Raw genomic sequence first — 27,849 nt, 5'->3', positions numbered from 1 at the left:
GCACTCGCAAGAGTTACACAGTCTCATGGTGTGTTATTAAATATATAGATAAAACATAACAGGACACTAGAACACAACATGGTGTCAGAAGTGAAAGTGGTATAAGTACCGCGAGCAGTTTTGTTGACGCGAATTGATTACCGCAAGCTTAAATTGACTGTTTACATGTAACGTAACGGCCGACGGACATGGAACAGTTCAAGCCACCTTCGCCACTATTGCTGACGGGCAATCTAGCGGAAAATTGGCGGAGATGGGAGCAGCGTTTTCAGCTGTACATGACTGCTACGGGAGCGAATGATAAGCAAGAGCAGGTTAAAATTGCTATTTTGCTTCACACCATTGGAGAGGAGGCGTTAGAAGTGTATAATACACTCTCCATACATCTCGTAGATGAAGAAAATGAGACGATGGAAGACGTGCTCACAGCATTCAGAGACTATTGCAGCCCACAAAAAAACGTTGTGTTTGAGAGGCATCAATTCTGGACTCACCCCATGGCAGATGGTATTTCAGTGGACAGATTCATCACAGAGCTGAAACAAAAAAGCAAAGACTGTGAGTTTGGCCCAGGTGAGAATGACATGCTTAGAGATAAGCTGGTGTTTAGCATAACAAACCCTTCTCTCAAAGAAAGATTACTTCGTGAAAATGATTTGTCATTACACAGAGCAATTGAGATATGCAGGGCTACTGAGTTAGCTAAAACACAGATACAGGCAATGCAAAATACTGCTGCTGTCCAAGACACTCAAGTAAATGCTATAGAAAAAATGTCACAACAGAGAAAACCTGGTCAAAGGAGTAAAAGTTATACGAAACCAGCAACACGAAACTGTCGCAGATGTGGAAAGAGTCATGAGGCACGACAATGCCCAGCCTTCGGAGCAGTATGTCATAAGTGCGGCAAAGGTAATCATTTTGCCAAGGTATGCCACGCAGCTAGTCAAAATGATAGCAGATCAAAGACAGTGCACGAAATAGTGAATGAAATTGATTCCATGTACATTGGCACGTTAAGTCACGCACAAGTGAATGAGATGGAACAGATAAAGGACAGTGCATGGTACACGACAGCTACCATCCGGGGCATAGTGATAAGATTCAAACTGGACACAGACGCAGAGGCAAACGTGTTACCTTTGTCCATTGTCCAGAAAATCCCCGGTCCCGTTAAGCCACAGCCAACATCAACAGTGTTGATAGCATTTGGGGGAACCCGCTCCACACCAAAAGGTGTTGCGACCCTGAAATGCAAGACCCAAAAAGCCACAGCCACATTACAGTTCTATGTGTCCGATCAATCAGACATGCCGATCCTGGGCAGAGCAGCATGTGAGGAGCTGCAACTAGTGAAAAGAATTGAGCTGCTGGCGAAAAAGTCGGTGTCAACCAAAGATGAGCTGGTCAAGATGCATCCATCAGTCTTTACTGGGTTAGGTGAGTTCCCTGGCGTCCATCGTATACATGTTGACCCTACAGTAACACCGGTGATCCATGGATGCAGAAATATTCCACTGTCTGTTCGTGATAAGCTGAAAGAAACACTTAAAGATCTTGTGCAAAGAGGTGTTATATCCCCTGTTACGGAGCCCACTGAATGGGTAAACAGCCTCGTTATCACGGAGAAGAAAAACGGTACACTGAGGGTATGTTTGGATCCTCGTGACCTGAACAAAGCCATAAAACGGCAGCACTATTCCATTCCCACTCCTGAGGATGTATGCAGTAACCTGGCTGGAAAGTCTATCTTCACAACTCTCGATGAAAAAGATGGATACTGGCAGATCAAATTGGATGAGCCGTCCTCAAAACTGTGCACTTTCAATTCGCCATGGGGCAGATATCGTTTTCTGAGACTCCCGTTCGGGGTCAAATCTGCGAGTGAGGTGTTCCAACAGAAAAACTGTGAGACTTTTGGTGACATACAAGGAGTACACATCATTGCCGATGACATGATCATTGCAGCCTCATCAGAGCAAGAGCATGATGAAATCCTTAGTAAGGTCATTGAGAGAGCAAAAACGGCTAAGGTGAGATTTAACAGTGATAAAATCCAGTTCAAGGTCAATACTGTGACATACATGGGACACATCATCACAGCGGATGGCCTGCGACCTCATGATGCAAAAGTGAAAGCGATCATTGACATGCCACCCCCAGTGGATAAGCAAGGCCTGCAACGTCTACTCGGCATGACTAAGTACTTAGCTCAGTATATTCCGAATGAAGCGTCACTCACAGCGCCTCTAAGACAATTGCTGAGGAAGGACGCTGCATGGTAGTGGAATCCACATCATAGCACAGCTTTAGTAAGCTTGAAATCTGCTCTCACACGATCGCCTGCTCTACGGTTCTATGATCACAAAAAACCTCTAACAATACAGGCTGACTCATCAAAAGATGGCTTGGGAGCTTGTCTTTTGTAAGAAGGACACCCTGTGTGCTATGCATCACGAGCACTCACCGACACTGAGCAAAGATATGCTCAAATAGAGAAAGAGCTGCTCGCCATAGTCTTCGCAGCAAGGAAGTTTCATCAGTACATATATGGCAAGGCAGTGACAGTGCAATCAGATCATAAGCCCCTTGAGAACATCATGCAGAAACAGCTGTGCAAGGCCCCAGCACGGTTGCAGCGAATGCTCTTACAACTACAAAAGTATGATCTGAACATTGTATATACACCGGGCAAGCACATGCACATTGCCGATACACTATCCCGTGCCACTGTAAGCAGGGAGGCTGATGATGGCGAAGAGCTCTATGACGAGAAAGTTGTGCATGGTTTAGAGGCTACAGATGCACTGAGTCCACAGACACTCCAACAATTGAAGGAGGCCACTGCAGCAGACCAAGTGTTGCAAGATCTGCGTGAGAAGGTAGAGACTGGCTGGCCACAGAAAAGACACGGTGTGAAAGTTAGCCTACACAGCTTCTGGCCAATGCGGCAGGAGGAGACAAGTTAATCATACCTCAGAGCTTCAAAAATGTCATCTTAGAAAAGCTACACATAGCTCACCAAGGTATCCAGAGAACAAAGGCCAAAGCTAGAAAATCCCTGTACTGGCCTGGAATGGCACGAGACATAGTGATGATGGTGGAGAAATGCGCGCCATGCCAACAACTCCAGCCATTACATCAAAAAGAGCCACTCATCAACCATGACGTTCCAGAACTCCCGTGGATGAAAGTTGGAGCAGACATCTTTGAGCTGAGAGGTCAGTCTTATCTATTGCTAGTGGACTATTTGACAAAATATCCAGAGGTACTGAATTTACCAGACAAATCAGCCCACTCAGTAATACAAAAGATGAAATCAGTCTTTGCCAGACACGGTATCCCGAAAGAATTAGTGAGTGACAACGTACCATTTGCCAGCTATGAGATGAAGTCCTTTGCGGCATCATGGGACTTTAAGCTCACATTTTCCAGTCCAGGATACCCTCAGTCCAACGGACTTGCTGAAAGAGCAATAAAGACTGTCAAACATGCATTGAAGAAGGCAATACAAACTGGCACAGACCCACATCTAGTGCTGCTATCACTAAGAAATACACCAGTGACAGGCCTGAATGAATCTCCTGCACAAATGCTGATGGGCAGAGTCCTGCGGAGTACACTCCCATGCTCTAGTGCTGTGCTTCAACAGTCGACCCCACAACATATACACAAGAGACTGGAGGACTTGCAATCTCGAATGCGGTATCAGTACAACCGTAATGCCAAAACACCACTAAGCTTGTTCCAGGATCCACAGTACATATGCAGACGAGACGTGGATGGGAGCCTGCAGTGGTAGTTCACAAGAGAGATGAACCTCGGTCTTATACTGTGCAAACGCCAGCAGGAAAGACATTCAGGAGAAATAGACGCCACTTGAGGAAGGTCCATCAGAGTCTGTTTAAAGATGTTGATCCTGATGAGCATTTTGAGGAGACTTCCACTCAGACACCCCCACCTGCAAACCAATCACCTGTGAGTTCTCCGGTGAGAGTGGAAGAGCAGCCAACAAGCCATACTAGGAGTGGTAGAGAAGTAAAACGGCCAACTAAATATGATGATTATCTTGTTGACATGTAAAAAAAAACAAAAAAAAAAACAAACAAAAAAAAGAACAGAAAACAAGAACAAGATTCAGAAACAGAAGACACAAAGTATTCTTGGACTATTGATGTTACTGTGAACGTTTATAAGGTGTTTTGTTTAGTTAAATTAGTTAAATGTTTCTGTTTGATAGATTTGAACATGTACATGGGGAGATTTGAGTGAACCTATCTGAATATAACTGTTAAGTTGTAGTTTTGTAAAAAAGGGGGGATGTGGTGTATTTGGTTTGACACTCTCTGTGTCTGATTAAGATGACTGATGAGCTAGACTCATCATCTGTTGATTGCTTATGTCTCGGGCTGTTATTGGGAAGTACAGTAAAAAGAATGCACTCGCAAGAGTTACACAGTCTCATGGTGTGTTATTAAATATATAGATAAAACATAAAAGGACACTAGAACACAACACAACTCAGAAGTAAACTACAGTAGAATAAACTATAATATAAACTATATGACTGTTAGACCACAGCAAATATTATTTTACAAAAAACCAACCCTTTCACCCCTTCCCCTCCGAGATATACAGTATGTCTCTAGTCTGGAATGTGTGTAAACATCAAATGTGCTGAAGTCAAACTCAGCGAGGGACTCATTTCTACAACACTATTCATTCAGTTCTCTTTATGTGCTGCAGGTTTTGCCCCATCTTCTGGTAAACTGTTCAAGGTCCGTGATGTTGAGAACAGCATTTCTCTCTATCATTCAGCAGATACAGAATCTGCTTAGACTTGTTGGTCAAAATATAAAAACTGAACACACGCTAATTCAGTCCTGCAATTTCAGATTTCAATGAGTGTTCATCTGTTCTTTTTAATCACAGAACACATGATTGATATCATTACATTCACGGCATCACAGCACAGTGAACACAGATGACTGTCATATATCATCATATAACTAAACGCTGAGCTCATGAGGATGGGGAGAATGATGTGTGTAGATTAATATTGATGACATGTCAGTTGTCACTGATGCTGAAACTTTGCCTTGTATAACAATGCAAATGAATGTGACTGGTATGGTCCATATTAAAGGAATAGTTCATCTAAAAATGGAAATTCAGTCATCATTTGAGTCATCAAAATCTCAATTGAAAGTCCACACAACCAAAACTCTGATGCTTTGATGCTTTAAAATATTCATTAAAACATAATTCACTTGTATCAAGCAGTTTGTTCTAAGTCAGAATAAATGATCCGACGTTTAAACAGAAGCTCAACCACACAATCCAATGAGGTTTGTCACACAGTTTGGATGAGTTCGTTGATGTGTTTTATGAGTATGTGTAATGATCAGTGCTAATATGTGAATAAAAGTCACATAAAGTGATCGGTCTCATTAGAAAACTTGGATCAAACTGTTTGATTCATATGAATCATTTTTACAATCTTTTTTTGTACTTTTTAATGTTTGTATGTTTTGGTTGTGTGGACTTTCACTGAATAGACCAAAAGAATGAGAGAATATTAAAAATAATTGTAAAGACAAATCTAAGGGTTTGGAATGGCATGATTTCATTTTTGGATGAACTGTCTCTAAGTATAATGATCACAATGGACTCAAGCTTATTTAGAGATGTTTAAATTACAAAATGGAACTATATTCTTAGGTTTTCTAAAGAAAATTGTGCTGTTCGCCTGTCCTCAAATGCCAGTGTTGTAAATCAGGAACATTGTCACGCAGTGGTTGAGAGCTTTGATTGGTGGGATTTTTTCATCCGTTTTATGGTCCAGCAGATGAAAATGGTGCATCTGATCCCTTAACACAAATTGACTCATCACATTAGGTTTGATATAGGGTTAGAGCTTTATTCACATCTCTAACACAGTGTACATGCAGTAACAGTAGTGATTTCATCTCTTTGATATTCTCCTCCAGCAGCTGTAAATCCCTCGACCTGCCTGCTCTTCTGAGCCCAGCGGGCCACACTCAAATCAAACGGCCTCACCTCAGGCTCAATGTTCACGCTCTCTGCCTCTCTAAAAGCTCTCCTCAGGGTCTGCCGAGATCAGGTGAGCCTTCTGAGCGTGAGACACATCAGTCAGCTGTATGAGTAACACGGGCCATCAGTCAAAAACACACCCACTGCCCCAATGGCGTTCACTTCATTATTGCCATTTGCTTTTGATACACATTAAGAACATGAAAGCACCTCAGGTTCAGTCTCAGAGAAACACTCACACTGTGTTAAATGTGGCCTTTTTTGCCTTATGACTGTTGTAATTCTCCCTTAGAGGGAGTCATAATTAGCCGTCATTTAGTTTGTGAAGCTGCTGTGTTTCTGTTTGCATGTACAGTAAAGAAGCATTTACCCTCCAATTAGTCCACATACTATAGAACAGGTATTTAGTCAAATTTATTTGTATAGCACTTTTCACAATACACATAGTTTTAGCTTGGTGATAAATTAGAGGTGGATTATAATATAATGTTCATTTTGTGACAATATAAACAGTAGGTCAGTCAGTTGAGATTTGCTACCTAGTGTATAAATGCATTGATTTACGCGTGATTCTCCAGTGGAACCAAATGACTTCCGGTCTGTGGAAAGCCGTCACAAGGCAGCATTATTTAAATGAACTATAATGTACTCAAATCAAAATGACTTCTTCCTTGCTTGTTTTCCCCCATCCATCAGCTGCACCTTTCTTTCTACTGTTATTCAATCAGGAATGACACATAATCACTTCAGAGACACTGTATGAGATCCCAGTGATCTCTACAGACAGAAATATAAAGAGTCTAAGGAGATGAATCAATCCTTCTTCCTCTCCTGCTCCTCGGTTCTTCAGCTTTAGCTCAAAACCTGCAAAAACTGAAATACGTTGCTCCAAGTGCATTTCGCTCCACCTTTCAGGTGAAACACCCACAGTTTTTCTCCGCTGCATACCATACAGTATTTGGGTTTATTAAACAGCCCAGTGTCATGAATAATTATTATTTAATTTTTTTTCAGTGTTAATATATTTGGTCTCAGCAGACTAGACCTGCTACATGCTGATGCAGAGCAAGAAGGGTCTTGCTATAGCCAACAGATACGCTAGACAGGTGGAGCTGGGGGAGGTGGAGGGATTGAGAGGAAATCCTAAACTGCCATACCAGCTTAGAGCGAAATCTGAACCAGACTATTTACATGTTGAGCAAGCAAGAATAAGCAGAGGCCAATCATCTTGTGTTGTGTAATAAATGATGTGATGGCTGGCAGATTCAATGTAAAGAACCTATCAGCAAGCACCATGCAGCTTTTGCAAGGCAAAGAAAAATGCAGCTATTTTTACTAACAAGTAGCCTAGCCTAAATTGCTTGTGCTGTTCCTCAAGTCTCAGCATGCAATGTACTATAGGTCAGCAGGAAAAATAAGATGGAAGTGACTTGACTTCTGTGTATTCTGCTACCTCATCTAATAAAAATACATACCTCTGTGTACTGTTTGTGCAACAATGTTTTTACGCACCTTACTGCACGTTTCGCCACAGTTTCAAAGAGAAATGTCCACTGAGTGGTGCCAAAACATGGGTTCAATACATGAACCCTGGCACGTTTTTATTATGTTGATATAGGTAGGTATTGCTGCGTTTTCATTATGTTGTTTCTGGTACATATTGCGGAGATTCAGAATTCAAATATCTGGGGACTGTCACTAAAAGTTAATGCACTATCGTTTTGGAAATATGCCCTACACCAAACCCAACCCTAAACCTACCCGTTAGTGTTATCAAATGCAAAGCAGATATAAAAACACATTTGTTGATGCAGCCCTGCCATCTGAACTTCCTTATATGCAGATTTGAACTGTTTTGACGAACCTTGGTCACACGGGATTTGAACCGGAGCTCCTCGCCTCGTACATCTCTGTACTCCGTGAGCTACCAACAAACCTACTGTCTATGAAAACCCATAGATATGAAGCTGGATACTGTATGTGCGATGTGAACGTTCAAAGTATGTTTACAAATCTCCCAGCATGTTAATATTGTTTTGAAGTCATAACATGATATTCTTCATGTAATTGTGCAAAAATTATGCTTTATTAATCCAAACTCTGTAAATTTGTGTTAAAAGTAGTGCTGGGCGGTATACCGTTTCATACCGAATACTGGTGTTTATTTTCTAATGATACTGTATGAGTTTTTAAAATGCCACCATACCAGCGTAATTCAAATAATGTTCGGAATGCGTCTCTTCACTGTTGCACTGTGGCGAGGACTCAGCTGTATGCGTTTCTAAGCGTTAGAGTTCAGAGATTAAGCTGTAGAACTAGTAGAATGAGATGACACAGAAGAACTTGTCCTTAAATATCCACTGACCACCACACATGTCCACAGCCCGCTGCCATCAGCTCCTGCGCCTCACACACGAGCGCGACTTCAGCACTAGATTCAGCAACCCTCAAACGCTTTTAGTGGCTTTTTTCCATAGAATATATATACTGACAAACCTAAGGACTTTTTTTGGACAAAAAAAGTAAAATAGCCCAAACTACCGGATAGCCGCTCAACATGCATCTACTGTATACATGCATGCTGATTTCATCAGACAATGTCACGTTTATAAATGATAGTGACTCCAGGTTAACATGTACTGTATTAATGGGTTGTGTTTCGTCACTATTCAGAGTGGAATTTTTCTACAATATTCCCTCCTCATGACAGTAAAATAGGGCATTAAGTCAGTCTACTGCAGTAGCTTATTTCCTCTCTCAGTCAGTAGAACATGTGGTTTACACCCGGTCGGTGTTTTACTGCCTCTAGTGTTCATTTCTTTTGGAAACTGCATTGATATGTACTTTTTGGTACGTATTTCGCGTCTCGTTAAAAAGTGCCACGAGGTATATTTATGCCATGAGACCAGGTAGGTATGTCAAAACGTTTTGCAAGCAGCATATAAATCACAGAAGTTGTTTCACATTGCTTGTTGATAATGTTGTGTTGTCATGGTAAACTGTTTAATTCAATTAGACACTGTTAAATAATATGCTTATGTATGAGAACATACATTACATTCTTTCTCTTTTTCTTTCTTCATTTTTATTTCTCTAATTTTAACATTACAATACACCTGACTATTTGCCTCCCTAAAGGCTATAATGTTAAAGGATATGGAATACGATTTGATTTGCAGAGCTGGTTTAAAACATGGTGTTATTACATCCAGTATGAGTGCATTTAGTGTGTGTGTGTGTGTGTGTGTGTGTGTGTGTGTGTGTGTGTGTGTGTGTGTGTGTGTGTGTGGATGAAATATCACTTAAGTCACTGTTGATAAGCATCAGTGGACTGAGCAATATGATGGTGTATATTGTGGAACAATGAAAATGCATCAACCAGGAGGAAGTGTGCTTTACTGTTTATGCTACTTTGTATCTGTAGTGCAATTTTCTTATTCAACACCAAGCTAAAAACTATAGTCTATTATAGTCTATTACATACAACAGTTGCGGTGATATTTGAAGATTTCTTGGCAGTCTTGAGTCTCTACAATGTTCTGATCCAGAGATATCCCTCTAAATGGAAGTCTATGTGGTAGTTGTCAGGATGATGATCCTAACTGAGGATATGAAGTTGTTATATCTCTACTCATTAACTTGATAGCCTGAGTCAAAAGAGACCACTTCCAAGTCTCTATAACTTTCTGATCTGGAGATATTATCTAAATAAGTGCCAATGTTACGCCTATATAACTTTTCACTCAATATTTCGCCAGCTGGGCGTTAGATGTCAGAATTTGGCACCCCAGCTCCTTACAGGACCCTTGTTCAGTGCTCTTACACAGTCTCAATTCAATGTATGCAGAATTATTTCCTCTGTGAAGCACAACAGGAGATTATAATGTCAAAGCAGCTTTTTTCTATTTGCAGTGAAAGTGAGTGGAGGTGTAAATGGCAAGCCTTCTGATGATTTATCTTCTGAGAGATTTTTTTTTGTTTTTTTGTTATTCACTGATAAACCTCATTATACTTCAAAAAAAAAGTATAACACAAAAACTGAATGGACTACTTTTTTAGCATTGGCCATACATTCTGACAAGAATTCCCTTTTGGGTTTTACTGAAAAAAAAAGAAAAGAAAATGATGACATGGGGATGAGCAAATAATGACAATATTTATAGACTTTTATAGTTATGCTATTACAACCCGAATTCCGGAAAAGTTGGGACGTTTTTTAAATTTTAATAAAATGAAAACTAAAGGAATTTCAAATCACATGAGCCAATATTTTATTCACAATAGAACATAGATAACGTAGCAAATGTTTAAACTGAGAAATTTTACACTTTTATCCACTTAATTAGCTCATTTAAAATTTAATGCCTGCTACAGGTCTCAAAAAAGTTGGCACGGGGGCAACAAATGGCTAAAAAAGCAAGCAGTTTTGAAAAGATTCAGCTGGGAGAACATCTAGTGATTAATTAAGTTAAATGATATCAGGTCTGTAACATGATTAGCTATAAAAGCTTTGTCTTAGAGAAGCAGAGTCTCTCAGAAGTAAAGATGGGCAGAGGCTCTCCAATCTGTGAAAGACTGCGTAAAAAAATTGTGGAAAACTTTAAAAACAATGTTCCTCAACGTCAAATTGCAAAGGCTTTGCAAATCTCATCATCTACAGTGCATAACATCATCAAAAGATTCAGAGAAACTGGAGAAATCTCTGTGCGTAAGGGACAAGGCCGGAGACCTTTATTGGATGCCCGTGGTCTTCGGGCTCTCAGACGACACTGCATCACTCATCGGCATGATTGTGTCAATGACATTACTAAATGGACCCAGGAATACTTTCAGAAACCACTGTCGGTAAACACAATCCGCCGTGCCATCAGCAGATGCCAACTAAAGCTCTATCATGCAAAAAGGAAGCCATATGTGAACATGGTCCAGAAGCGCCGTCGTGTCCTGTGGGCCAAGGCTCATTTAAAATGGACTATTTCAAAGTGGAATAGTGTTTTATGGTCAGACGAGTCCAAATTTGACATTCTTGTTGGAAATCACGGACGCCGTGTCCTCCGGGCTAAAGAGGAGGGAGACCTTCCAGCATGTTATCAGTGTTCAGTTCAAAAGCCAGCATCTCTGATGGTATGGGGGTGCATAAGTGCATACGGTATGGGCAGCTTGCATGTTTTGGAAGGCTCTGTGAATGCTGAAAGGTATATAAAGGTTTTAGAGCAACATATGCTTCCCTCCAAACAACGTCTATTTCAGGGAAGGCCTTGTTTATTTCAGCAGGACAATGCAAAACCACATACTGCAGCTATAACAACAGCATGGCTTCGTCGTAGAAGAGTCCGGGTGCTAACCTGGCCTGCCTGCAGTCCAGATCTTTCCCCTATAGAGAACATTTGGCGCATCATTAAACGAAAAATACGTCAAAGACGACCACGAACTCTTCAGCAGCTGGAAATCTATATAAGGCAAGAATGGGACCAAATTCCAACAGCAAAACTCCAGCAACTCATAGCCTCAATGCCCAGACGTCTTCAAACTGTTTTGAAAAGAAAAGGAGATGCTACACCATGGTAAACATGCCCCGTCCCAACTATTTTGAGACCTGTAGCAGAAATCAAAATTGAAATGAGCTCATTTTGTGCATAAAATTGTAAACTTTCTCAGTTTAAACATTTGCTATGTTATCTATGTTCTATTGTGAATAAATATTGGCTCATGTGATTTGAAAGTCTTTTAGTTTTCATTTTATTAAAATTTAAAAAACGTCCCAACTTTTCCGGAATTCGGGTTGTAATAAACATTGGTATGCTGTTGCTTTTTGAATGTTAACAAATAACTGATGTTCTACCATCTTAGATATGACAGACCAGTGGACCGGACATGATGGCTTTGGTATTTTTGCATCAACTTTTATTTGGTGAGCTGAATAGATTGACCGACCAGTCAAAATGTCCCATTACAGTATGCGCAAAAAAAAATAATACTACAAATAACTTTAAAACTATTTATTTACATGTGGAATTGATGGATATCACTACTCCAAAGTAACATCGCTCATAACACTTTTGTGTGTGTGTGTGTGTGTGTGTGTGTGTGTGCACATGCGCTCCAGCCTGAAATGACCCTGTTAAATGACTGTGGCATTTTGTACTGTAGCTCCTTCAGATTTATGAGTGAGTATGTAATGAGGAACACTGAGTCCAGGTGCGACCAAAGCTTCAATCTCACAGGCTCCATGACAATAATAAAACTCTCCAATACACCCACACTCACACAGACACATGCATTCAAACTGAATGCGGCATCCAATTTTCTTCTACTGCACACCAGCAGTGATATATGAGGCTGGGATATGAGTGTGGATGCAGGATAAAATTCGTCCTCAACATACAACGATATTCACCAGAATACAAGTGGTAAAATATGATCCCAGTCTAGAGGAACTAAGAATAGAGGCTTAACATTAACTACATTTTCAGTAGCATGACAGTAGCTCAGCCTGTCCGGTAATCAGCTTTTGGTCACACTGCATTACAGTGAGACGTTCTGTTCATTTGAATGCTGTGTTTCAGTCCACCTGTTCAAACCATTTCAAAAGACTCAAGTTTAAAGGGCCAGTTCAAAATATGAAACTTCTATTATTGATTTACTTTCTTGAGTGTTATGCAGCATCTGTACTTGTGTCTTTGTTTTGTGTTGGGACTTTTATGTTGATTAGTTTCCAGTTTCCTGTGCTTGTTTTGTAGTCTGTTGTAGTCTTTTTGTTGATTACCACCTCAGGTGTTCGTTATTATCCTATTAGTCATTTACTCTTGCGTTTGTACATAGTCCTTGTGTTTCTTTTGTTTTGTTCATGCATGCTACACCTTTTGTGTTTATGTTCCTAGTGGTTTGGTTTTTGTTCAGCCTCGCTTCCTGTTCTTAATAAACCTAATGTGTCTTAAGAAAAAAATATACTTAAGATTGTTTATTGCAGGCATTTTGAAAGCAAACCTCTGGCCTCTATCATTTATTACACCAACACACTGTGAATGATTAGACAGCTCTCTCGTGACACACACTCGCTGTATATCCCCAATATGAGTCACTTTGTCAGCCTCTGACATCCGCGATAAATCTCTGCCATCAAACTCTTCAAACCAAAAATCAATGGCTAATTCAGAGGTACAGACACTCACAACACTAATGGACCCCAGGCTTTCAGGACTCCAGCAGAGCAAATGTGTGAAGAAATACACCCGTTTGACACCATTAGGATACTAGTAAATGCTAAGCTAATAGGTTAAAGCCAGCAGTGTTAAATGGGATGGTGCCGATCAATGTAGGAGTCAGGACTGTTATTTACGATCCACTCCCTCACACACTACATGCAAATCCTACCAGCCGTTAGCATCTAATTAGAAGCGACCCAATGACGGATGGGGAAAAAAGCACTCGGGGCAACGATGCAGCTGTCATGTTTTTTTTTTTTTTTGTTGTTTTCAACACTCAAGTTGGTGTGAGAGATTACGAAACAATCGTGTGGAGTGCTTACGCTGCGATTTCACAGGTCACAATGACAAATGGGCCTTCATCCTCCAGCAGCGGATCTGAACCACACATGCACACATACAGTCAGCTTATATTTTTTGCATTCATTTATGTTTTTTATGAAAGAGGTGCGCATACAGATGCACATTGGAGGAGGAACCTAAACCGCATCTACAAACCAGAAGATCACAGAGAAGTGATTACGCAGTACTCTAGAACGCGCTAGAATCATGGTGAAGAGTTATGGTTTCTATAAGTATCTGTAAGTTTCTTATTTATATAAAGTGTAAATATTACATGTACAAATGTTGAAATTGAAGCCCCAATAATAGTGCTCAACAGTGGTGGATGTATTGATTGAAAAGCTTGGCCCTCACAAAATGTGAAATTTTGTCGCTCTACAACATTTTCCAAAACTGATGCAATGTGCAGTTTTATCCAGTGGGGGCAGTAAAGAAAACACTGATTTATTGTGCCATAACTTTGTGAATTTTCTAGAAGAAAGTGAAATTGATTTAATTAAAAATTTTCGCAAATTTAGAAAGATTCAATCCGATCTGATCAAAGTCACGGTGAGATTTGATTTAATTAGATTAAGTTATGATTAATGAATACATTTTGTATATTTAATTGCATTCATAGGATTATGTAAATGCTTTTCTTAATGTGTCTTAAGAAAATTATCTACTTAAGATTGTTTATTGCAAGCGTTTTGAAAGCAAAGGCTTTAAATACATGTGCATACAGACTATCTGTAATATAACAAAGATTAAACTGGAAACCTGAGCACACTGGACAATTTTAATATTCCCTATTATTTCCAGTTTACAACAATTATCTTTATCATAACAATACATGATCAAACGTCAAATAAAGAAATGAAGCAGAAACATTAATTTGAGTTGATTGAGAGACTGACACCATCTGCTCAGCACACTTCAGTCTGCGCTGGAGGACTCGGATGTAGCACAGATGCAGCTTTTGCCCCACATAAGAGCCTAGAATTCACGAGGAGAAACCTTCAGACTGAGTGACGTGAAGGTTGAGCCATGACCTGTTTACTGCGGAGTGATGCAGTGCGCTGACCTTTCACACACATCATATTTGCTGCCCATTCAATCTTCCCCGGGAGTTTTTATCGATCATCGTTACTGCTATTTACATCCCACCACAAGCAACACTGGCTTGGCTTTGTCTAAGCTTAACTATGTGCTTAGCGGTTACATCAACAAATGCTCTTGTCATCGCTGGGGACTTTAACAAAGCCAACCTCAGGCAGGTTATGCCTAACTTTTATCAACGTGTATCCTGTCCAACCAGAGGACTGAACACACTGGATCATTGACTGGATCTACACTCAGTTTAAGAATGCCTACAAAGCTCACTCACTACCAGTTTTCTGCAAATCAGACCATGCGGCCATTTTCCTCACATCGGAATATAAACAAAGGCTTGTTCAAGATCCCCCGGTGCAGAGTGTGGTGATGCACTGGTCCACCCACTCTGAAGCTATGCTACAGGTGGCTCTTGATGACGTAGACTGGGACATGTTAAGAGGGAAGTTCATCTGACATCAGCGAGTTTACGGATGTAGCATTAAGCTTTGTAAACACACAAGCCGAGCAGGCAACTGAAACAATAACTATAAGGACCTTCTCTAATCAGAATCCGTGGGTGGACAGAATTATCCATGCAGCAGTAAACAAACGCACTGCTGCATACAACACTGGTCTTTTGTCGGGAAACATGAGAGAGTACAATCATTGTGCTATGATCTCTGATTAGAGCCACCAAACTCCGATACAGGGAACGATGTATGCATGTGGCACGGACTAAGAACCACCTGTGCCTTTGGAAATAAATCATCTGCAGCTGAGAGAGCAGTTCTGTTGTTGGCTGATGAACTAAACTCTTTCTACGGCTGCTTTGAAAACAACAGAGGCAGCGCGAGTCTGCTGATCAGCGGGTCAGGAAGCAGCAGTCAGAGCAGCGATAACCATGTTATCACCGTGTTGGAGGACGAGGTTCGGAGGGCTCTAAAGCGAGTGAACTTCAGGAAAGAATGATGGGATTTCTGGCCATGTTCTGAGGACCTGTGCTGATCAGCTCGCTGGTTTGTTAACATCCATCTTTGATGAGTTCGTTGCCACCTCGGTGGTTCCCACCTCCTTTAAATCTGTCATCATCCCTGTGCTTAAGAACAATAAACCCTCTTGTCTGAATGACTATCGCCCAGTTTCCCTCACATCAATAGTCATGAAGGTCTTCAAGGGACTGGTTAAAAATGGCATCTGCTTCTCCATCCCTGATACTCTGGACCCTCTTCAGTTTGACCCAACAGATCCACTGATGATGCCATCTCTCACATCCTGCACTCTTCTCTCATGCACATCGACGGCAGCAATGGGAACTATGTAAGGCTGCTATTCATCAGCTATAGCTCAGCTTTCAATATTATAGTCCCCATCAAGCTTGATTCTAAACCTAAATTCTAAACCTAAATTCATAGACCTAAATTCTTCACTCTGCAACTGGATTCAAGACTCCCTCAACGACAGACCTCAAGTGGTGAAAATAGGCCAGTACACCTCCAATTCCATCACCCTGAATGTAGGAGCCCCACAGGGCTCTGTCCTGAGTCCCCTGCTCCTCTCTCTCTACACACATGACTGCGTGTTTCCCCACAGCTCCACATCTATTATAAATAAATGCTGATGATGAACGTGGATTTGCGCATCTTCTCAGTTAACAATGGCTCTGTGTAGTACCAGCTGCTCTATGTGAAATCACGCACCTGATGGAATTTACCGCTGATTACAGAACCGGCTTTACTGATGAGATGTGCATAACGATCGGCCGATCTCGATCGGTGCACCCCTAGCCAAAGACTGTACCATCAACGTTAGCTGAGAAAATTCAGGGTTTCACCAGCAATCCTGAAAATTGTATATTAAGGGACCATAAAAAGTGTGGTATGGGAACAGCTCAAGTCATGACTGCAAAGCCCTGCAGAGAGTTGTGCGCTTAGCTGAGTGCATCTACGGGTCTGCTCTTCCCTCTCTGCAGGACATCTACCTCAAACACTGCAAAAGCAGAGCTGTTAAAATCATCAAGGACTCCAACCACCCCAGTAACCATCTTTTCACTTTGCTGCCATCTAGTAAGCGCTTCCGTAGCCTGATGACAAAAATGGCACTCTTCCCCCAAGACATCAAGCTCCTAAACTCAAAACCAGCCTCTTAAGAACATCACTTGTCTCCACTTAATAATCCCTTAATCAGTAAGATTTTCATCATTCTCTACCTCATATTGACAAATTGACAGCGTCACAAACTATTTGCACATTCCCCTCTTGTACATTCCTGTGTATCTTAATATTTAAGACTACAGTATACTTTCATGCAAATTGTATTTTCTATTCTATATTTAGTTCTACAGTATACATATTATTTTAGATTGTATTCTTTTATTTCTATTGTTTACTTTTATTTAATTCTTTCATATCTATATTTATGCATATTTTCCTCTTTGTTGTATTCTTTAATAACTGCACTGTCCATTGAGCGGACCTGACTCACATTTCACTGCTGGTTAAATATGCTCTATATAATTGTGTATGTGACGAATAAAAATCTTGAATCTTGATATACGGCAATATATGTTATATATTACATTTCCATATGGGAGTTTATCTGCTTTTATATTTTTATGAGGGTTTTCTTTTTTGTCCACATTTTTTACATCGTTGAAATCACAGGTAGAGACTCCAAACCTGAAATGAGTGTGTCAGGCCAAAGACACGTTCAATATGTGCACTGAATCATATCTGCTGTTGTCCTTGAAAGGCAAACTGAAAATAATAAATCAATACATATCAGCTAGTTTTGCAGTAATATGCTGAATAATTCCCCTGAAATGAGTAAGGTGACAACCTGTGAATTATTGTAAATTAATGTGTGGCAGGGCAGAGGTGGTGATGTGGCCCGGCACTGAGCAGAATAATTTTCACTTCATTAATTTAGCCGTCCAGACTCAATTATTCCACTCACACCACGCTTAACAAATATAAAGGTGTTTATCTCAATAAAAGTTTCAAGTTTTTGCCCTAATAAAGCTCTTGTGTGCAGAACTACTTCTGTACATCACCGAATACAAAATGTATTTATAAAACAAATTTAAAAACTAGCAAGTTGATCAAATCAACAATTAATAAATAAATTAATAAAATGAAAAAACAGAAATAAAACTACTAGAAATACAAATTAATTAATTAATTAATGAGAAATAAAACACTTTTTTGTATGAAAAAAAATAAAGAAAACAACAGAACAGTACAATAGTAAAACACTGATCAAAAGTGGTCAAGGAACACTGAAGCAATGCGTATGTCATCAACAGTGTATAAGTGAAAAGATACTCTTACTTATTAAGCATGGACACCAGAGGGAGCATATACAGGGAAAACAACAACGGTCCGAGGACTGAGCCCTGCGGGACTCCACAGTTAATATTATTCACCAGTTAGTCAAATAAGAACAGTACTAATACTAATTACTACCATAAAGAACCACTGATATCTCTGAATGTGTCAGTTGAAACTCATCGCTGAACAAATCAAACAAAGCACTTAGATCTAATAAGACTAAAGCCTTTTTAAGTTGGTTTTTGTAAAGATATCATTTGAGACTCCTAAAAGAGCAGATTCAGTACTGTGCAAGGAATTGAAATCAGACTGAAAATTTTTATGAAGAGAATTCTCAGTCAAATACGATTTTAACTAAAAATCATTACAGCTTTTTCAAGGAAAAATGGTAGATTCGAAAATTAGACAGAGAGGAAGACTCAAGGTTAGGTTTTAAGATACAGTGTCACAGCATGTTTAAGTTGGTTAGGGAAGGAGCCAGTAGATAGGAATTTGTTGATGACCGATCAAAACCGACCATTTCAATGGTTTGTTGTGATAAAATAATGTTATATTACCACTGAAAGAGCAGGACTCGACTCTCCAATTTCATGAGCCAAAGAAATTCATCATATAAACCATGAAAAGCATCATTTACACAGAGAGTTGCGGTAGGCAGCTGTTGTCTGTGAACACTTCACTTCACACTCAAGAGCCAAACTCTACAAGACAATCTCATCTTTATTAATCAATCAACAATCTTCACCTAATTAAGCAGTAATTACAGAGCTGGGAATAAGGCCAGCACAGATCTAAGAGTGATCCGCAGGAGTGTAACAGAGATGCTCCTACCTCAGCGGCATGGTGCTTGAGCTGATCCATCTCGTCCTGAAGGGTCGTCTGTTTGAAAGCTTCTGTCCACTGTGCTCGCTCACGCTCCAGGACCAAGCCAAGCTCTGTGGATTCTAGGACATGAAGAGCACAAGGTGACGTTTTAAAGGTTTAGATATGTCGGTGTAACATGTAATTTGAATGAGATTTCAAACTGCTCACAAACTCAATTCAATGATTCTTCAGTTCACGTCAGAGACTTTCATCAACTTAACAATTTCACAAATTAAGCTTCTTCAAAGCTGTTTTTGTGTTCAAAAACATTATCACGCATCATTGAATAAAGATCATGGCCTTCAAGCGGATATTTGGTATTGTGTGTGATGACAGTGACACTTGTTGGATAAGTCTTGGACTTCTACTAATACAACAATTTAATTAATTGTCAATTAAAGTGTTAATTCATCCAAATGAATTAACACGTCATTTACTCCCCCACTACTTGTTCCAAATCTACATGAATTTCTTTCTTCTGTTGAACATTAAAATTAGATAATTTGAAGAATATTGATGACCAAATAGTTGGTGGTAGCCACTGACTTCCATTGTAAGGGGGGAACTATACAATGTATAAATATAATATAAAGACAAGAGGGTGAGAAAATGGAGTTAAATTTGTATTTTTTTCTTCTCCTTCTTTTTGGGTGAACTTTCCCTTTAACTTTGCATTTAAAAACATAAAAATAAGAAAATATGGACAACTCAATTGTTAGCTTGATCCTTAGCTTGATGGTAGTCAAGTTGATGGCAACTATGTTATATGTTACAAAAACTGTACGCCTAAAAACAATGATGAACTTAAGCAATAATTTGTAAAGTCCTAAGCTGAATTGAACAATTTTAAAAACATTTCGTATATTTTTAATAAAGGGGAAGTTCAAAGGTTTGGATGGATGACCAAACTGAGAAATTCTGGCATTTGAAAGACAGTTGTTGAAAAGTGAATAAAGAAACACATTTAAAGCTGTTATAATTTGTCTTTTAGAATAACAGTTAAAAATACATTTATAAAAAATGTCCTGATATAGCTAGCTTAAGAGAGTGATGTAGATGCTTCAATGAGAGATATTTTCTTGTAATTTAGAGAATTAATTTAGTTATTTTCAGATAGTTTAACACAGCGTTGAGACCAATGTGTTTGTTTAGCTCTCATACTCATTACCCTAAGATACGAGCTGCATTCACATTCACACTAGCGTAATGAGTGGCCAGTCACTAAACTCTTACTCAACGACTGAAAGCCAACCAACACAAACTGCATTAGAGTTAAAACATCCTCGAGGCTTTAAAGGGGTCTTATAATGCGATTTTAATTTTTTCTTTCTCTTTGGAGTGTTACAAGCTCTTGGTGCATGAAGACGATCTGTAAAGTTGCAAAGACTAAAGTTTAAAATCCAAAGAGATATTCTTTATCAAAGTTAAGACTCTGTAACGCCCCCTAAAACCCCTTGTTTAAACACGCCCCCACATGTCTACATCACTGTGTGGAAATATTTGCGTAATGCCGCCAAATGTTCACTCACGCCTTGTGTACTGCAAACACATACGAGCTTCATCACTGAGTCTGTCATGTGACTCTGTTCATCTTTCCGCTTGAACTGATGGTAAAACTAAGGACATTATTAAATGTCTTTACATTTATTTTGAAAGATGAAGCTCGCGATTATGGAAAGGGGCATCACATTTCTGACGAGTGCTTGCGGTGTTCGTCCAATCACAATGCACTGGGTCAGTTGGCCAATCAGAGCAGACTGTGCTTGTCAGAAGGAGGGGCTTTGTAGAAAATGATGCATTTGAGAGACGCATAGAGGACCTACAAGAATCTACAGTATTTGAAAAATAATGTGTTTTTTGAACATTATGCATGTCAACATATTATTTTACACCAAATACACAAAATAATGATCTTTAAAAAAGCATCATATGAACCCTTTAACACGCAAATAACAGTCTGAAGAGCTAGAGGTTGACATGTTTTGTCTATGCAAAACTCACATTAATAGAACAGATGCATTAACCCAAATATACTGTACATAGGAATAATGACACCAGTGAGATGTCACCAAATGACAGCATGTCAAGTCTCACGATATTCATGTGCATTTCTCAGCATCACATCATTAAGGCATGTTTAAAGTTCTGGCTTGTTCTCCAGCAGCAGCTTCTGTGTGTGATGCTGTGGTCGGCCTCCGTCTCTGCTGATGGCAGTTTCTATGACAACAGACAGCATGCGACACAAGAACTGAACATGGTGCGCTTGATCATTTAGGAAAAGTCTCAGATCTAGAGGGAAAACCACAGTGTGTTGACTTCAAATAAGTTCAGTACCAGGATGTGAAATGACTTCTGTTTGGTGAGAAAATGTACAATGTTCATGAGTGCAGGGTACAAACCATCTTCTAGGGTGAGCTTTCCCTCTATAATATGCAGTTATCTACTGGAATTTAGTAATAATAATGTCATGTGTACTGTATGTAAGTTTAAATGTATGTTTTTCTTCACCTTTCCAGCTTTAGCTTCTGGTGGCGATGGGACGCGTCTTTCCGCCTGGAAAACAAAAGCAATCAATAGTCATTTGCCCAGTTATGCCCTTATGACTAAAAGTAATAAAATGGCAGTGTTTGCACTGTATGAGGTGATTCCTGATGGGATTTTTTTTTAAACCTGAGTCCTAATCTAAATCAGCCCTTAGATGTCATTTACAAATCATTTACGCACCTTCATGTTGTTTCAAACCCATATGACTTTCTATTTTTCTTCTGAATGTATGAAAATGCATGTCATTACTTAGCTTATTTAGCTTTTTTATTTAGTGTATTTATCTTATTAGAATATCTGATCGCATTGTATGAAGAAGAGCAGCATGAACATCCTGCTGAACATCTGCTTTCAGATCATTCAGGTTTAAAGCACATAAAGGTGAGTGAATGATGACAGAATTTTCATTTACAGATAAACTCACCCTTTACATGTGGGACGGATCAGAAACAAGAAATAAGCACTGAAGTGATTTTCAAACATCTCATGCTAGTTAACAGGTAGTCTGTGCGTTTATTGCAAAAGATTTATAGTGTCAGCTATTTTTATCTACTAATTTAATTCCTACTGTGACCACTTCAATATGTTCCAGTGAATACGGACTAAATGAAAAGACTCAAGGTGTCGCAGAGAGGTCAGGATATTTCAGTATCTCACAAAAAGAAACAAGAACAGTGAACATAACATCTCTGTGTCAGCATCACATGAAAAATACACGCATCATGGCCTGAGCTCATGAAGTTTCAGAGGGTTTGTGGTGTGATGCAGGGGTCAGGTAATATCAGGAGAACACTGACGTGACATGCTCATTTGTCTGTGAGGAGCTTTCAGACTGAACATCAACCTCAGGTGATTGATTGAGCACAAACACTCCTTTAGACAACTATAACACAAACCTGCTATGAGATGAGGAGCACTGAACAACAGGAATAGTTCACCCAAAAATGGAAATTAGCTGTAAATGTGCTCAGCCTCGGGCCGTTCAAAATCAGGATGAGAAACAAATCCAGCATTAAGATGCTTTTAACTATCATACTTCATAAAACATCTTAATGCTGGATGTGTTTCATCTTCTGTCTTCTCCAGATGTTCACTGATGGACTGGAGTGCTGTGGATTATTATGATGTTTTTATCAGCTGTTTGGACTCTCATTCTGACGGCACCCATTCACTGTAAAGCATCCATTGATGAGACACTGATGCAGTGCTACATTTCTACAAACCTGATGAAGACACAAACTCATCCTGATCTCAGATGGCCAGCAAATGTCAATTTTTGTGTAAACTATTTCTTAAAACCTTAACTTGCACATCACCACTAGATCTACATGTGAAAGACACCAATCAGTTCAGTTCACAAAAAACTGGGTCCTTGATATTTTTTGTTAATAGTATTGGTTTTATAAAAGTAAAACCCGCCCTAGAAGGCTTTAATACTTAAAAGATAATGACATAAGAAATCAAGTATACAATACATATTTTAAATAAATATATTATATAGTAAAATGACATATAGTATACCAAGCAAATGTAAACACACTGTGCAAAGTTACGTCCAGTGGACGTCTTTTTATGTCTTTGCAGACGTTGAAAAGACGTCCACTGAGGAGCCAGAATGAAAGTTTTTATGACGTCTTTTTTTGACGTCTTCTGTACGTCCGATTTAGACGTTCACAGAACCTCCTTACAAGGTTAAAAACTAGTTCAAAAGTGGTCAGTGGAAATATTTCAACATCATTTAAGGTTCATTTAGACATCATTTATACTGTTTCTGGACCAAATCAACAATCTCAGGATGCATTAGATTTAGACTCATGTTATTTCAATGTAATTTCCAGACACTGTGTTTGACCTAAAATCAAGAAAAGAAAATAATCTTCATGAAATAATGAAATAACTGATGATTGAGCATGTGGTAAAATCAACTGCAAATCAGAGACATTAAATCTCTGAAGATCTCAGCAGAGGAGGATCAAACATCTCCACAAACAGCTTCACTCATTAGATTGACTTTATTTCTGTCAGACATCTAGAGAAGCTCTTATTGAGAATTAACAGAGGTTTAAATGTTGATATTTGATTCATTTGAAGTCACCATTGTGGTGGACAGTGTTTGGTTTAGTTGGGATCCTCATACTTCTTGTGTTAGCTTGTCTTTGGCTGTTATAACTTTGCCCAGTGGGAATGCTTAAATTGAGGAAAAGGACATAAAATGCCTAAAACTGTGGTAAAATCAAAATGAACTTGGTTTATTCAAGTTATACATTTTCTTTAATCAAGCAGACCATATTTGATTCAGCAATGAAAGTCATTTGTAGCGATGAGATCATGCAGGTAGCATTACAGACTGACAGGTTTCCAACAGGTTTCTCTATCTCTCTCTCTCTCTTACACAGTTTTATCAGAGAGCAGCTGCTTTTATTTGTGAAAGCATGTTATCAGTTACCCTGTACAGGAGAAACTGTGAATAAGGGAAAAGAGCTTGATCTGAAGGCATCGTCATTAATTGGAAAATTGGAAATCAATTTACTCCAACAACACTCACAGAGGCAATTATTCTACATTCACAAGCATCTAGAGCAGAGCGAAAAACTGATACAGCTCGAACTGAAGGAAATCTGAGTGCTGCTGGTCCTGCAAAACTCAACAGATAAGCAGATACTCACTGGGTCAGGCTGAATTATTAAGATTAAAATCATTTCCTGCCGCTCTGTAATATGCAAAGCAAAATATGCATCAAATATACATAGGTTGATTAAAAATGTAAAAGTATGCATGTGATCAGTTAACAGCAGGTCAGCTCTGCTCAGCAACACACATGATTTGAGGAATCAGTGATTCATTCATACACTGAAGATGAAAGCACACTAGGAGAAGTGATGTGTGAATTAATAAACTCCACTAACATGCACACAGAATGGCTAATGCATCGACGGCTATTCATGCACACATCTTTTTGTTGTTAGACAGAAAGGCATCCGTCTGATGTGTGACTGTAAGCATCTCTGAGATGAAAGCTAAACATCCCTGGAGCCACATGCACAGATACACCAGAGAGCAATCAAGGGCAGAAAACAGCTCCAGTTAGAAGTCAGGTCACCTTAGCTGTGCATTATGCATGCAGATAGCAAATTAATTTAATATCTATAATTAAGCAGCTCATCAAGGCAAGGGGCTCTTCTGGGTCTCTCTTTCTCTCTCTCTCACATATATATATATATATATATATGCCTGTGTAGTTTGCATCACTGGATAGAGCTTTCGCTCATTTAACATTTCTCATAAAACAGTTGACTGATATCAAAAGGAAGTTTCACCCAAAATAAAAATGCTGTCACTAATTTCTCACCCTCAAGGGAACTGAAAGGCTCAAGGCTCAAAAAGGTAGTAAGAACATTAAAATAGTCTTTAATTTCTTTCTGGACTGGGAACGTTTCAGTTGTGTAGCTGTCTATGGGAGGGTCAGAAAGCTCTCAGATTTCATCAGAAATATCTTAATTTGTGTTCCCAAGATGAACAAGGATCTTACGGGTTTGGAACAACATGAGGGTAAGTAATCAATTACAGTATTCTTTAGGTGAATTATTCCTTCAAGATTTGCAACTGCCTTCTTACCTCGTTCTCTTTCAGTGTTAAACTGATGTTTCACACAATGCCTCAGATCACAATAAACCCAGAAACAGTAAAAGCTTCAGTGAATTTTACAGGACATACAATGTAAAAACCATTTGTAACAGTATAAAGAGGCTTAAAATAATTTCATGTCACCACATGAAGCATATTTTGGATATTTTTTTTCTGTGTATTGGTATGAAGTTTGCACATTAAAATGCTTTAGATAGCTGCTGTATAGCATTGTGCCATGTTATTATTCCCTTTTCATGCATATCTCTGTGAGATAAAGTATACTTGAATAATAATAATAATTTTCGAAAATATTTATCATCAATGCATTTCAAAGTTGCATGAAGCAAATGTTTAGAACATGTTTCTTCCAATGCAACTTTGTCCAACATCTAAGAACTGTCTAATCTGAATGTCACTTGTAAAGAGCACTTCCTCTTGCTCCAGGAAGGTTTTATTCCTCCACATGTAGCTGCTCCGCCAGATTAGCATGCAATCAAATCTCTGTACTGTAAAGAACTGTGAAATCAGACTTGGCAACAGCCCAGCAGTGCACAAGGAGTATATGGGTGAAATGCAAGAGACTCTGTATAAGCCTGGCCAAATGTGTAACACAGCGTGAGGAGAGCTGTGTGTCTGTAGGCTAAAGATCTTACTTCAACTCAGTATGTTTGAGTACATTTAGATCCATCATTCACACGCTGCATTTTGACATTTAGACACATCACAGCATTAGGAAATTAACAACATTTAAAGGTGCCATAGAATGCAAAAAAACAGTTGTGTGGCCGCAGTTTGTGAAAACAACCAGCCTATAATGGTACAAATACACCCACTCATTGTTGTCTAATTCCAAAAAAATCATAAACAGTCTCTGTACAAGCATTTCCAGACTATGACGACATAGTCAGTGAAAGCCCCACCCATTTGTGAAGCTCTCTGCCCTATTAGCATATACACAGCCTGAGTGAGGAGCAGCGGTCCATCATTATTGTTTTCTTGCTGTAGCTGCTGGAGGTACAATATCAGCACCAAAGAGCCATTAAAAGCGTCGTGTTGGGATGCACCAACGAACATAGGAGTTTCCATTGACCACTGAGGACATTGGGGTTAACTTTCATTTTCAAAGGAAATGTCCTGAAAAAAAAAAGGGGGAAAGTCCTATACCTTGTGCTAACATTTTACACCGGACTGCCTCACAGACCAGATTCCTTACGAAAGAGGGATCGATACCAACGATTTGTGTGCAAACATCCAGACTCCAGACAAAGTACGCATCACGCATCATATTTTGTTTTCCAAAAAACCTTCTTGGCTCTTTGTAAGGCTAATGTTGCTAAAGATACCATTGTCTCTGTCTGTTTGCACTATTGCTGCCTTCACGTGCTACCATATTGATCGTTAATAGGGAAGTGGTACTTAAAAAATTGCATTTGGAAGCAATGTGTGAGGTCAGTATCACGGTTACTCGGTGGGATCTCATTGAGAGAGAGAGAGAGAGAGAGAGAGAGAGAGAGAACAAGAGAGAGAGAGAGAGAACGAGAGAGAGAGAGAGAGAGAGAGACGACGAAGATTCTGAACAGACACACTAGATATGAGCTCCTGTTAATTAATATAAAATACTGCTGTTAATTGAGGCAAAAGCTCATAAAAAGCCTGTGTTTTAACACGTATGGAAATATAAGAGAATATATATGTAATTACAAAACCTTTCCTAAATTTGGAAACACATCATCACACTCATGTTCATCATTCATAAACATTGATTAGCAGTGTCACACATTAAGCATGCTATTTTCCACTAACTTTCCACATAATTTGTGCACAAATTAACTGCAGCTGAAAAGCTTCAAATTAAATTACAAATTGTGACCAATCAAATATATATATATATATACATTTGCATATTTATATAATATAATAATTTATGACAAGTGCAAAGAAAACTGAATGGAACAGGCTAATTTAGACTAAACATGCAACACTTTTATGCATGTTAAAACAATTATTATTATAGTTCAAATTTAAAATCAGTTATGTTTATTTGACGTTTAGAAAGAAAGTATGAGGGAAGGAAAGTAACAAATCATGTCCGGAAATTCAAGATCACATAAATTGTAAAATTAAGCCTCTCTTATAGCCTAATATTCAGATTTTTCTTAGCTTGAAAATCAACATGTTCTGATGGAAAGCAGCTTTCAGCAACCAAACCCAGACTCGGGTTCGGGACTGAAGCATGCACTGGACCCAAACACCGACCGGAAAGTTCTGCTTCACCTCACAGATGATTAACCAACATCACTGTATTCATGCACAGAGAAGGGATCCGAATCCGCCTTTGACGTGTGATGTAATTGATCGGAACCGCTGCGGATCCCGGCGGCACCGGGGACAGTCACGAGCTGAACCGATCACTGCACCTCGCGTCTATAGTGGATCAGAAACGGCTGCGGTTTACCTGAGAGATGCCCGGAGCGTCCTCAGTCCTGTCCGACAGTCACACGCATGACATAACCGCTTCACCTCGCGAGCGTCTGCAGGACAGCGCGTGAAGAGCGTCGCGTTGCGTCCTGGGCTGCTTCCTCTCAGCCAATCAGAGGAGCGCGTCCGCGCCCAGCATCAGCATCAGCATCAATCACGCGCGCGCACAGCGGGGCTAATCGTCACAGGGCTTGTATCTCAGCTGCTGGGTTTCTCCTGTAACTGAATGATGTGAACAGCACATTAAGAGCAGCTGTGAACTAACGACGGTATGAATGACGGTATGGTTCTTGTGTGTTTTATGTTTTTTTTTTTTTTTTTATTGCAATTTCCAT

At 39.4% G+C, this 27,849-nt stretch overlaps 1 protein-coding gene across 1 annotated transcript in view; it reads right to left on the bottom strand.

Annotated features, from left to right (window-relative positions):
* Positions 1-27,569, bottom strand: part of LOC132123125 (schwannomin-interacting protein 1-like) — a 273,684-nt gene extending 246,115 nt beyond the window's left edge. The window contains exons 1-3 of the mRNA XM_059533664.1: positions 27,492-27,569; positions 21,374-21,418; positions 18,833-18,945 (exon numbers count right to left, since the gene is read on the bottom strand). Of these exons, the coding sequence (XP_059389647.1) occupies positions 18,833-18,862 (30 nt within the window). The 5' untranslated portion in view covers positions 18,863-18,945; positions 21,374-21,418; positions 27,492-27,569. The remainder of the gene's footprint in view (positions 1-18,832; positions 18,946-21,373; positions 21,419-27,491) is intronic.
* Between the last annotated feature and the right edge of the window lie 280 nt (positions 27,570-27,849).

This window comes from Carassius carassius, chromosome 41 (genome assembly GCF_963082965.1).
Source record: "Carassius carassius chromosome 41, fCarCar2.1, whole genome shotgun sequence".
NCBI lineage: Eukaryota > Metazoa > Chordata > Actinopteri > Cypriniformes > Cyprinidae > Carassius > Carassius carassius.
This window is presented reverse-complemented; position numbering and strand designations above follow the sequence as displayed.